This window comes from Myotis myotis, unplaced genomic scaffold (assembly GCF_014108235.1).
Source record: "Myotis myotis isolate mMyoMyo1 unplaced genomic scaffold, mMyoMyo1.p scaffold_m19_p_20, whole genome shotgun sequence".
Classification (NCBI taxonomy): domain Eukaryota; kingdom Metazoa; phylum Chordata; class Mammalia; order Chiroptera; family Vespertilionidae; genus Myotis; species Myotis myotis.
Window position 1 is genome coordinate 14229457 of NW_023416325.1, and position 12130 is coordinate 14241586.

Sequence of the window (12130 nt, forward strand, 5' to 3'; positions counted from 1 at the left end):
AGTCAGTTGTCTTCTATGCTACCACCTCCGGGCCCAGAAACCCAAACTAGGCTCGCAGGGTGGGAAACCGAGAACCACGGTGGTGGAAAGGAAAGTATCACTGGCCCTCCCCGACCACCGTGGGAGTAAACGAAGCAAACGCTCCCGCCGAGGAGCTGCGGGGTGCGGAGCTGGACGCACCTGCATTTTTTCAGCGCCGTTCCCACCTTCCCGTCGCCCAGGGCCCTCAAGGTCAGCTCCGCCTCCAGCTCTTGCTCGGACACCTGCAGGGCCAGGGCCTGTCGGTGCAGCTTGGACTGGGTGCTCAGGCTCTTCTTGGCCGCCGGCTCTGCAGTGCCCCTGGGTTTGTGCTTTGCCTGCGCGACTTCTTGAGCTTTGATGTACTGTTCACGGAGCTCTGCTACCAGGGAGTGATTGCTGTAATCTTCAAATGCAAGAAAGACCTCAAAGTTCTCCTGCCGCAAGGAAAGCAAGACAAAGCCCCAAGTCTGTTTAGTCCATCCGTTGTAAAAAGCACCGGGAACAAAACACCCCAGACAATCCCTTATTGTTGCTGTCAATGTAGTTTTTATCTCATGGACTCCCAGAGAGGGTTCCAGGGTCCCTTGGGATTCCAAGAGCTGTACTGTGAGAGTTCAATCTGCCAGCGTTAATTTAAGCTTTCACAAAGAGATCCTCTACTTTTTTCAATTTGATAAAACTTATCCCTTAACTTTGAAAGTCCTTTTATTTATACAATCTTTTACATTAGGAAGGCCCTGGAGCCAAAATAAAATTGTTTTCAAAGCTCATATCTTAGGACAGTTAATCAATTCAAAGGTAACAAATATTAATTTTTAAGAAAGCTGAGTTGTCTAAAATAAAACCATATAGAAAAATATTTAAGACACTATGAAAGAGTAGACAGTATATCCAGTCTCTGAAGGCCCGTGCAGAAAACTTAAAGGAGGGGCTGACCATCTATGTCAAAGGCACTGATTAGTCCAGTAATAATGTTCAGTACAGCTCAACACCTTTACCTGTAAGCTGGCAACAGTTTTAAATAGATTCAACATGTCTTCACACTCATCCTTCTTCTGCAGATTGTCTGTAATTAAAAATTTTAGTTATTGCAGACATCCAAATTCCCACATTATCAGAATTTATAAAAGCCAAATTTTAATTAGCTAGGTCTATTGAGATGCTGATTTAAGACAACTTAAGTTCAAAAAGAAATCTAATTATTCTTTCAGAAGGTACAAAAGAGAAGCTTATAGGTTACAAGAGAAATGGCAATTTTTATGAAATAAATTGTAGCTTTTTTCTGCCCGAGTTCCTTTGTTAATCATTTTATTTAAGTTCAAGGTTAAATAGGTTCCCCCGCCCCATCATAACCAAATGATAAGAAGAAATATGAATAAAAAGTGCAAGGCACCAAAGAAATCTAGTCTAGCATGAAATAGCTCCCTGAAACATAACAAATGAAAAGCTGATTTTAGATGCATCTATTCTTACGCTACAAATCAACAGAATAAGGCAAGGAAGACTTTTCACGAAGAAAAGCGGGTGGGGTCAGCAAAAACCGTCAGAGCAGAACAACTGTGGGTCAGGATAAGATTGGCGCTGACGCTCCTTCTGAAAAGGATGAACTTTAGAACAAAGCCAAGGTGAGGGGACAGTAGACATTACCTTTCTGAATGTCGCACAGTACTTTAAGAATGTCTACTGATGTCTTCACTACAGACATTCTCCAGGCCTTGTCCTAAAAAGAAAGATGCAAAATGAAACCTACGTCCTTCTTTGCCGCTTTGGTAGTACACACACATAACAAACACAGGAAAACTATGGGATCAGAAAAAAACCATAAAAAATTGCTGCAAAGTCCCTCTCAGGAGCACTCCCAGTGCATTTCCGCATTTCAGGTCTCGCTCTTCTTCCCCCCCCCCTGCTCCCCCACCCCCCCCCACCCCCGCCAGTTACCTTTTCCTTTCCCTCTCCTAGAGCTGGGGAACCAAGAAATGCCCCCCTCCACAAAAAACAAACACCTCATTTCCCTAAAAGTAAAAAGATTATGTGAACTGCTGAGACAGGTTAGGAGGTATCTATCGCTAAAGGTTTAAAAAACTCAGCTACCCTGGATAAATTAGGTATTGGGTTCCTTATCTCTATAAAGAAGTGAACTGGCTCTCTTGAAAGGGTTTCTAAGTTTCAACCTTCTAAGATAATTTATATTTACGCTGTTTCTGTGGCTGACATTTGATAGTAATGACTATGTCTCATACAATGAGGAAAATTGCTTATACTGCAAGGCATGATGGGAAACTCCTAAGTAAACAAAGACTTCAATTAATCCTAATTCATTTAGTGTGGGCTCAAGCCAAAGCTCCAAAGCAGCCCTATGTGGCTTTTTTCCTTATTTTTTTAAATTTTAATTTTTTTTTGAATTTATACCAACTTAACATTTTATTATTGAAATGGCTTTTTTTCTTTTTAAAAAAATGTTTTTTATTGAGTTTTAGAGAGAGAGAGAGAGAAGGAAACATCAATTGGCTGCCTCCTGCCTGCCCTCTACTGGGGATTGAGCCCACAACCCAGGCATGTGCCCTGATCTGGAATCCAACTGGTGACCTCTTGGTTCATGGGTTGATGCTCAACCACTGAGCCACACTGGCCAGCAGGCTTTTTTTCTACGTAGTGCATTGACACAGGAATTTTTATATTAGGCCATTCTAGCAGTGAGAAAAGCAGATATTCACATTTGTACTTTTACCCTATTGCTTCCTCTCCATAAAAATTAGATTTACCTACATTTTATTCAGTGAAAATCTCACCTCTTTAGAATCATCTGGTTTTTCTTGCATTGCCAGTCGTGCCCATATAATGACCCTTTCTGCAGTCTTCTTAGCTTCCTCTGGGGGCAGAGACCGCAGCAAAAGGACACAGTCCTCACCCTATACACAGTGTTTGCAGGAAGAAAAAACAGCTGACACCTTTGTGCAAAAAACAGTGGGACTTACTTCTCATTTTCTATTTAAAGAAAAAAGGATATTTTGAAAACTAGATTATGGTAAGATAAAAACATGAACATTCTGTTGATGATAGCAAACAAAGAAATTAAATTAAAATGCCACTCTTTGTACTTTGTAATTCTATGCTTATTGAATTATAGAAAAATAACGACACTTCTGAATAAAAATAAAAAGCCCATATCCTCTTCTGGAATCAAAGGGTAGCACAGAAAATGTAAGACGTGAATCTGAGTTTTGTTAAGTAGTAGAGTGTGAAAACCCATTAGCTATTCACAAAACACTTTTACAGAACCTACAGATATGAAAAACATGGTCAACCTAACATTCAGTGTTTTTATCTTGGTATAATTTTATCTTGTGTTAATCTATGTAGATAATTTGGTTGTTTTGAGTTTTTAAGGGTTTTGCTAACAAAGAAGCCACACGGAAGAAAGGACACTATAACACATCCACACCTGGTCTCTATCTATCAGGTCTATAACCCTCAGACTGTAGATTTCATCAGGAGGCAACATGTAGGCTTGGGCCACCTTCAAAGCGTCTTCTAAGGAGGATGGGACATCTTGTTTGAGAATGTATCTGACCACTCTCTGAAACAGACAATATACACATTAATTTCTTTGTTACAAAATCTCAGAGAACCCAAAAACCATCCCTTTGAAAGATAAAGTATTCATTAAAATAAGGCAGTGTCCTAACCTGTTTGACTTAGTGTATAGAACATCGGCCCTCGGACTGAAGGGTCCCGGGTTTGATTCTGGTCAAGGGCATGGTTGCGGGCTCCTCCCCAGTGGGGGCCGTGTGGGAGGCAGCTGATCAGTTTCTCTCTCATTGATGTTTCTAACTCTCTATCACTCTCCCTTCCTCTCTGTAAAATCAATATATTTAAAAAATAAAATTAAAAAAAATAAATTAAGATAAGGCAGCAAAAAACTAAGCTGTAAGAAAAACATTAAAAAATAATTTACATTCTGACTTTTTTATTTTAAATATATTTTATTGATTTTTCCACAGAGAGGAAGGGAGAGGGATAGTTAGAAACATGGGTAAGCTGTCTCCTGCACGCCCTCTACTGGGGATGTGCCCGCCACCAAGGTACATGCCCTTGACCGGAATGGAACCTGGGACCCTTTAGTCCGCAGGCTGATGCTCTATCCACTGAGCCAAACCGGTTAGGGCTACATTCTGACTTTTATGACAGTCCTGCCCAACTCCCCCTCCCCCAGCTTTATTGGGGTATAAGTGAAAAATCATAATATATATCTAAGGTGTATAATGTGATGATTTGATATACTCATTTAGTTTCTTAATTTACCATCTGTTGTCCTCTCTACTCCAATAAACAATTAAATGCCCTATTAATGTTCTGTTTGACAAAAGCAAGTTAGTGGAGAACCTAACTATTACCTTGAAGAACGTGAAATTCTCATTAAATTTCCCAGATTGCCCTAGAAACGGGGTCCAAAGACTCCTCATTGTACTTACCATTATTTCCTTGTTTAAGAGGTTCACCTCCCTTATTCCGTAGCCTCGTAAAAGTTTTTTCATTTCCATTAGTTTGTAACTCTCCTGTAATAACTTGACCCTAAATGTAAATTTATTGGTATTAACATGGGTTATTTTCTTTTATGAACTACCAGGAGGACACGGTAAAGGGCAGAACACCAGAAATGACTGTCAACTCAACACACGAGGTTTATCCAACACCAACGAAGCTGCTTGGTGGGCTGCAATCTTACTTGGGGTGGTCCATTTCCAAGTGCTGTTTCACCAGCTGCTCCACCGCTGCACTCCAGGGAACCACGGCTGCGTACATTATCTTAAGCACAGCGTCGAATATGAGCTGCAGAGACACACACAGGGCAGTGAGTTGCCTGGGAGGTCATGCAAATTAATGACATTGCCTTCTCTACAGCAGAGGTCCGTCATCTACTGTATGACTGCAAAAGTATACCTTTCTTCCGATTTTCACACACAAAGGGCAATGCTAATATTTAAAAAAATATTCTCGCCAAACCGGTTTGGCTCAATGGATAGAGCGTCGGCCTGCAGACTGAAAGGTCCCAGGTTCGATTCCAGTCAAGGGCATGTGCCTGGGTTGCGGGCGCATCCCCAGTAGGAGATGTGCAGGAGGCAGCTGATCGATGTTTCTCTCTCATCGATGTTTCTAACTCTCTATCTCTCTCCCTTCCTCTCTGTAAAAAATCAATAAAATATAAAAAAATATTCTCTCTGCTGGAAATTAAGTCATATAACTCTATTACTTTCTACAGACTGTGTTTAAAAATATTTTTTCATGAGTTTTTTTATTCATATTTTATAATGGTGCTTAATAACAGTGAAGTAGAAATAAAGGCAGATTGTAATGTATTTTTCAAATTTCTCTATGTTTGAGAAACCACACGCATCCAATTGTCTATGGTGGTTCTTCTTGGATGGGAATAAAAATGTTCCCTTTTAATTTTCATAATTAAAAAAATAGAATTATGGGTGGTTTTGTAATTATTCCTATTCCTTTTCCATTCTACACAAATTCTCTTGTGACGAGAAAGTAAGTGTTCAGAAAAGCTGCAGTGCTGAAAAGGAAACTGCGCGGTCACCACGTACTCACGTCTGTGTCAGACAAACACCCTATGACCGCCATGGCTTTTGCTTCCCACGCCGTCTCAAAGAGTGACGTGGACTTTGAGCTGCATCTCTTCAATAAGTCCTAACGAGGGATAAGCACGTGTATTTTTAAATTTAAAACTCTGACTAAAACAACAACAAAAAAGTAAAACACACAGACAGATATAAATAACTTTTATGGATGTGTGAAAAAAACAAAAACTTCTACTTAGCAATGGCAAAAAAATACAAAATTGCTAAAACCTTGGCCTTCAGTTCTACATGGTACAGAAAACTTAGGAAGGAAACGTTCTTGAAGAATCTATACATAAGATTACTGCACCTCATTAATGTCTACAAAAAAAATAACTGCTAATATTTACAGAGCTCATGCTCCTATTATCTCACAATAACCATTTGCAGAAAGCCCTAATATTATCCTGTTTTGTTCAAGATTACCAGTCAATCAATAACAGAGTTAACCCACATTCTTAATCAATAATCTGCACAAATCCTAACGGTAAAGCATTAAATGTTTAACTCAAAGGATTTAATAATACATCGTATTAAAATTGAATGCAAGCATACACTGCAGAGATGCAAGAAATCAGACTGGACGTAAGAAGAAGTTACCTCTATGTACAGGAGGAGGAGTTCCTCCTCTTGCAAGTCATGTTCCCTCATGTAAACTCTTATGAACTTCTCTAAGATGGAAGGAATAAGTTCTGGCGCCAACACTTTATCGAACATTCGGAACACAATGGTGGTGGTATTCTCCTGGATGCCAAAGAAGACGGTATAAACGCAAACGTTACTCATCCTGGCTACGGTACAAAGTAACATGGATAAACCTAGACCTTTACCTTCTCAAAATCAGAGAGGGCCAAGTTGCAGTTGTATTTCCTGTGCAATGTGATCAACTCTCGCAAGTTATTTACCAGGGTCCTCAGCTGACACACTTCCTCCGTGTTTTCATAATCCTTCTGAAATAAAGGTGTTAAGGATACGAAATAAAAGTGTGAGGGAAATATGCAAAAAGGTCAGAATTATTTTATACAAAATGTGAAATTGCCATGATTATGTACATAAGAGGAAACCTGCAAATTATGCCTTTAAATATTGTAGGATTTTAACTAATTGACTAGTACAAATGAACAGATCAGAATCTGACAGAAATCTGAAATTTTCTTTCATAAAAATATAGAAAATTATTATTAGTGTAATATACTTAGGTACATAAACATCATTTAGATGGCCCTCAATGTCCTATCTGTATTGATCATGACCAAACTTTTTTTTTTATTAACTATACATTTTTTATTGATTTCAGAGAAAGAAGGGAGAGGGAGAGAAAGATAGAAACATCAATGATGAGAGAAAATCATTGATCGGCTGCCTCCTGCACTCCCCCTACTGGGGATTGAGCCCACAACCTGGGCATGTGTCTTTGACCGGAATCATACCCAAAGACTCTTCAGTCCACAGGCCGATGCACTATCCACTGAGCCAAACCAGCTAGAGTGTGACCAGACATTTTTTAAAGTTATATAAGGACCAGACTTTTATAAGGACCAGACTTTTCAATATTGGTAAAAGGCAATTAACAGGGAAAAGACAAAATAGTGTTTTATAGCAAAAAGAAAGTGCTCTTCTACAGAAAAATATATTATAATGACCACTATATATATGTTGATTTATACATCAATACACTGCTTGAAACATATAAAAAATTCCCGTTTTATTTTTAACAGTATATAATTAATAAGTATAATTAACAAGAACCTGCTATATCAGAAAGTAGGAGAACATTTATTATTTTGGGGCTCCACAAATTTAAAGAATTCAATTTCATAACATACATTTTAACCTCAAGTAAGGTCATACCTCTGATACTTAAGTACTTAATACTTCAGAGTTGAAATTAAGCTGAGATGTCACATATGTTTATAAACGAAATTATGGCATACCAACAAATTTTCAAAAGACAAGAATGTACTCTTCCCGCCCCCCCCGCCCCAATATAATGTATGCTTTCTAGTTTTTAGACCAGAAGGGGAAAAGAAATAAACTTAAGAAATTTAGAAGCCAAACAATAAATTCAGTTAATTAAATTCAAATTAACATCAGTATTCCGGATCTTAGTTTCCTTTCAGCATTGCTTAATTTTTCAGACAGCCGGAAAGTCCCAGATTTTTTTCAATTTTCATTTAAAAAATTCATTGGTACTTAAGCCATACAGGCTGCTGAAATGTCTAAGATAAGCATTCAGAACTGGGAGCAGCTCACTAGTTAAGAAGTAAATCTGATGGACATAGCCTTTAAAAACAAATCCTAATGCATTAGTGAGGTTTGTTTTGTAAAGCAATGTGAAATGCTTCTAGTGTAGAAAATCCCCAGTATACTACTTAGGAGTATGTTTATATATTGTTTCTGGCCCTGGCCGGGTAGCTCAATTGGTTAGAGTATCATCCTGCTACACTAAGGTTGTGGGTTCGATTCCCCTAAAAGGGTACATACAGGAATCAACCAATGAATGCATTAATAAGTGAACAACAAATCAATTTTTTTTCCTCTCTCTCTCCCTTCCTCTCTTCTCTCTAAAATAAATAAGAAGTAAAATATATATTGTTTCCCTTTTGGTTCGTTCAATAGAGAAAAAGAGTGCATTAATATAGGTTGAAATTATAACACAAAAAGCAGGAAGAAAAAAAAAGGGAAATTTTCCTTTTTGTGGATTTTAAAAGTACCCATCCAAAGAAAAGAAAACAAAAAATTGCAGAAATGGGTATATTTCTAGTACATAGAGACAAACGCTTTAAAATGAATGAATGTTTTATCACTAAGTCTGTTTTCCATGTCATACCAAGGAAATCCAATGCCAGGAGGACACCAATCCCATCTCATCCGGTTTTTCTGCTGTAAAAAATACCTCTGCCAATTGAAGTCCATTCTCTGGCCAGTTTGCCTTTAAAAAATTTTACAAACCATTAAAAGTAATGATTTATGCCATTGGGAGAGTCTTAAATGCATTTTCAATGCTAATTATACAAATTACCTTATCAGTTAATTCAAGGTTCCTGGCTGCTTGCTCCAACCATTTTGCAAGAATTTTCTGGAATAGATATATTATTTAAAACTATAATACTCAATTACTTCATCACCAAAATAACTTAAAACATCCATGATAATCTTTCAAAAGAGACAGTAAAATGAACTAACTGGTGTTATGTGACTTAATGTTCAATGATCTGATGTAAAAAATAAAACTGAGTCACCAAAAGTGGAAATAGTAAAGGCGACTCACCTGTCCGTCCGGTACAACCCTTCTTACAAACGGGATCACGTCCTTTTGAAGCCAGGGACAGAGCTTCTGCAGGGAGCCTGGTGCAGAAATCGAGTTGAGCAAGTTCTCAAGCATTTTCACGTCAAACCTGCTTTCCAAGTTTGCCTAAACCACACAGAGTGAGAAATTAAGGTTTATTTGCCAATGAAACTGACAGCCTCCCCAAAAGGAAAGGCCTCTTAGGAAGTCATTTCAAGAATTGTTTTACTATTTTGACGAGCATCAAAGGTGATTTACTCTAGACAAATGATTTGAGCTGGGAGCCACAAATTTCATGAATCTTATGACAGAAAATTCCAAATAACAAATTAAGTGGCAGAGGAACTGGTAAGGGTGGCCTTCCAAGGAAAATGTAATTGGAGGTGACAATACAGATCCTAGCAATGTGTCCACTGATGACATCACACCCAGAAAACTCCTTTTTGGACCGAACTTTATATGCCAACAATTTTCCCTTTACCACAGTCTGGTCTGCAATAGGAATACCTTCTCTACCAGTGTTACAGAAGAAAGCCCATGGTCGGGGGGTAGTGGAGGAAAAAGGGGAAATCTGTAATACCTTCAACAATAAAGATCAATGTTTTTAAAAAGCCCATCAATAAATCACTTAATCAAATGTTGCTTTTGAGCTAAGTTTAGGAGTTAATTAGACTCTGACTGATGAGATAAAGTAAGCTCCTATTATTTATATATATAAAAGCCTAAGGGACCATTACGACTGGTTGATCGGTCACGATGATGTGCACTGACCACCAGGGGGCAGATGCTCAATGCAGGATCTGCCCCCCCGTGGTCATTGCACTCCCACAGCTAACTACCTGTGGCCAGCCAACCTCCCGCAGTCCCTCCCCACAGCCAGCCGGCCCTGATGGGCCTCGATTGCCGGGAAGGCTGAGGGACCCCACCTGTGTATGAATTCGTGTACCGGGCCTCTAGTATCTTTATAATATTTCCCCTGAGTTAATATCATCACAGAATAGTTTACTCTGGGAAAGGTCATATTTTATCAATGTGAAAACATCCCATTGCCAAGTTGCATTTGCCACCCTATTAGTTCCCAGCACTGATTCAATCACCTATCTTAGGGGTTATAAAGCCATTAAGAAAAAAAAAAAAGCAAAACGTTTTACCCGATGTCTAAGCCAAAGGTACTGTGCACAAACAAGGTTTCCTTCTCGTAGCTGCAAAAAAATATCCTTAAGGTCATCTTCATTATTCAGAAATTCAATCCAAGAACTACCACTGCAAAGTCAAAGAGAGGAAAAAAGTTACTAGTTTAAAAAATATATTAAGGTTATTAGTTACAAGTGGATATCACTATGCATTTTAACTAGTTTTCCCCCTCCCCAAAAGTTATTAAAAAGTTCCAAAGATTAAACAGTGAAAAGTAAATTTCCTTCTTATCTCTGACCTATGAGCCTCCTGTATCGTCCCTGGAAGTTATGTCTCTTCTTGCAAGTCCTTTCTGAGATAATGACTAAATACACAAGCCACCATTTTTAATTTTTAAAGGAATGAGAGTTTTCTTTATATACTATCTATACTTAAAAAAATTCATACAAGCATTTCCACTAATGTCAGGTACAAGAATACCTATTAACCACTGTTATTTATTATTTTATAAGCATCAGTCAATCACCTTAGGCAAGGGGGAAAAATGAGGCAAAATTATCATTATTCAAATATATAATTATATACTTGGAAAGAACAGAGCAATTGAAATATTGCCATGAATAATAAATTCAGTAAGGCAGCTGGGTAAAAATTAATTTTAATACTTCTCTATATTCTTTTGAAAATATGAGGGGAAAAAGTCCCATTTGTAACAGTAGAGAAAAAAAGATAAAATAAAATTTAAACAAAAAAAGTACAAAATTTATATAAAGACGAGTGAATCGATACCACTCAGGAACATAAAAAAAACAGGAGAGAATGAGTAGAAAGACACATACTGTCCTTAACTAGGAAGATTCAATATTGTAAAGATGCTGTTTCTCCCGAAATTGATGTTAGGTTCAGCATATTCCCAATTAAAATAAAAATAAGATTTCTGTAAACTGCGTAAGCTGATTCTGATTTCAAATGTCATACAAAAGAAAAAAAAAGTACAACCATGAGAAAATAGCCTTCCAAATCCTGAAAAATAAAAATAAAAATGACCTAAGTTAAAACTATTTGATACTAGTGAGTGAATAGGGAGATGAGATCAATTGAATACAACTAAAGCCCAGAGATAGACTTAAATACCTGTGAGATTTTTACCACGTGATTAAGGGAACCTTTCAATTGGCAGTGAAAATGTACGTCATTTAATGAGAGTATTGGAATAAATGACTAGCCACAAGGAAAAAATAAATCTTTTTTTTTTTATATATATATTTTTTATTAAGATATTACATATGTGTCCTTGTCCCCACGTTACCCTCTACCCCCCCCCCCCCCCGCTCATGCCCTTACCCCCCCGTTGTCCATGTCCATTGATTAGGCCTATATGCTTGCATATAAGTCCTTTGGTTGATCTTTCCCCCTTACCCCCACCCTCCCCTACCTTCCCTCCAAGTCCCGACAGTCCAATCAATGCCTCTCCGTCTCTGGATCAGTCCTTGTTCATCAGCTTATGTTGTTCATTATATTCCACAAATGAGTGAGATCATGTGGTATTTATCCGCTCTCCAGTTCCATCCATGCTGTGGCAAATGGTAAGAGTTCCTTTTTCTTCTTCCTCTTCTTAAAGAATACCTTTCAGCATTTCATATAATGCTGGTTTGGTGGTGATGAACTCCTTTAGCTTTTTCTTATCCGTGAAGCTCTTTATCTGACCTTCTATTCTGAATGATAGCTTTGCTGGATAAAGTAATCTTGGTTGCAGGTTCTTGCTATTCATCACTTTGAATATTTCTTGCCACTCTCTTCTGGCCTGCATGGTTTCTGTTGAGAAATCAGCTGACAGTCGTATGGGTACTCCCTTGTAGGTAACTGACTGTCTTTCTCTTGCTGCTTTTAAGATTCTCTCTTTATCTTTTGCTCTTGGCATTTTAATTATGATGTGTCTTGGTGTGGTCCTCTTTGGATTCCTTTTGTTTGGGGTTCTCTGCGCTTCCTGGACTTGTAAGTCCATTTCTTTCACCAGGTAGGGGAAGTTTTCTGTCATTATTTCTTCAAAAAGGTTTTC

The 12130-nt window shown here is 38.1% G+C and overlaps 1 protein-coding gene across 3 annotated transcripts in view; it reads right to left on the reverse strand.

Annotated features, from left to right (window-relative positions):
• The window catches only part of KNTC1 (kinetochore associated 1), a 64972-nt gene that overhangs the window by 29002 nt on the left and 23840 nt on the right, over positions 1 to 12130 (reverse strand). For 2 of the 3 annotated variants that reach the window (XM_036354007.1, XM_036354009.1), the window contains exons 21-34: positions 10089 to 10200; positions 8920 to 9063; positions 8671 to 8727; positions 8479 to 8580; positions 6479 to 6598; positions 6249 to 6392; positions 5620 to 5718; positions 4748 to 4851; positions 4494 to 4593; positions 3464 to 3598; positions 2811 to 2930; positions 1669 to 1741; positions 1020 to 1087; positions 181 to 455 (exon numbers count right to left, since the gene is read on the reverse strand). In XM_036354007.1, the coding sequence (XP_036209900.1) occupies positions 181 to 455; positions 1020 to 1087; positions 1669 to 1741; positions 2811 to 2930; positions 3464 to 3598; positions 4494 to 4593; positions 4748 to 4851; positions 5620 to 5718; positions 6249 to 6392; positions 6479 to 6598; positions 8479 to 8580; positions 8671 to 8727; positions 8920 to 9063; positions 10089 to 10200 (1653 nt within the window). The remainder of the gene's footprint in view (positions 1 to 180; positions 456 to 1019; positions 1088 to 1668; positions 1742 to 2810; positions 2931 to 3463; positions 3599 to 4493; positions 4594 to 4747; positions 4852 to 5619; positions 5719 to 6248; positions 6393 to 6478; positions 6599 to 8478; positions 8581 to 8670; positions 8728 to 8919; positions 9064 to 10088; positions 10201 to 12130) is intronic. The other variant, XM_036354010.1, reaches the window with a different exon arrangement.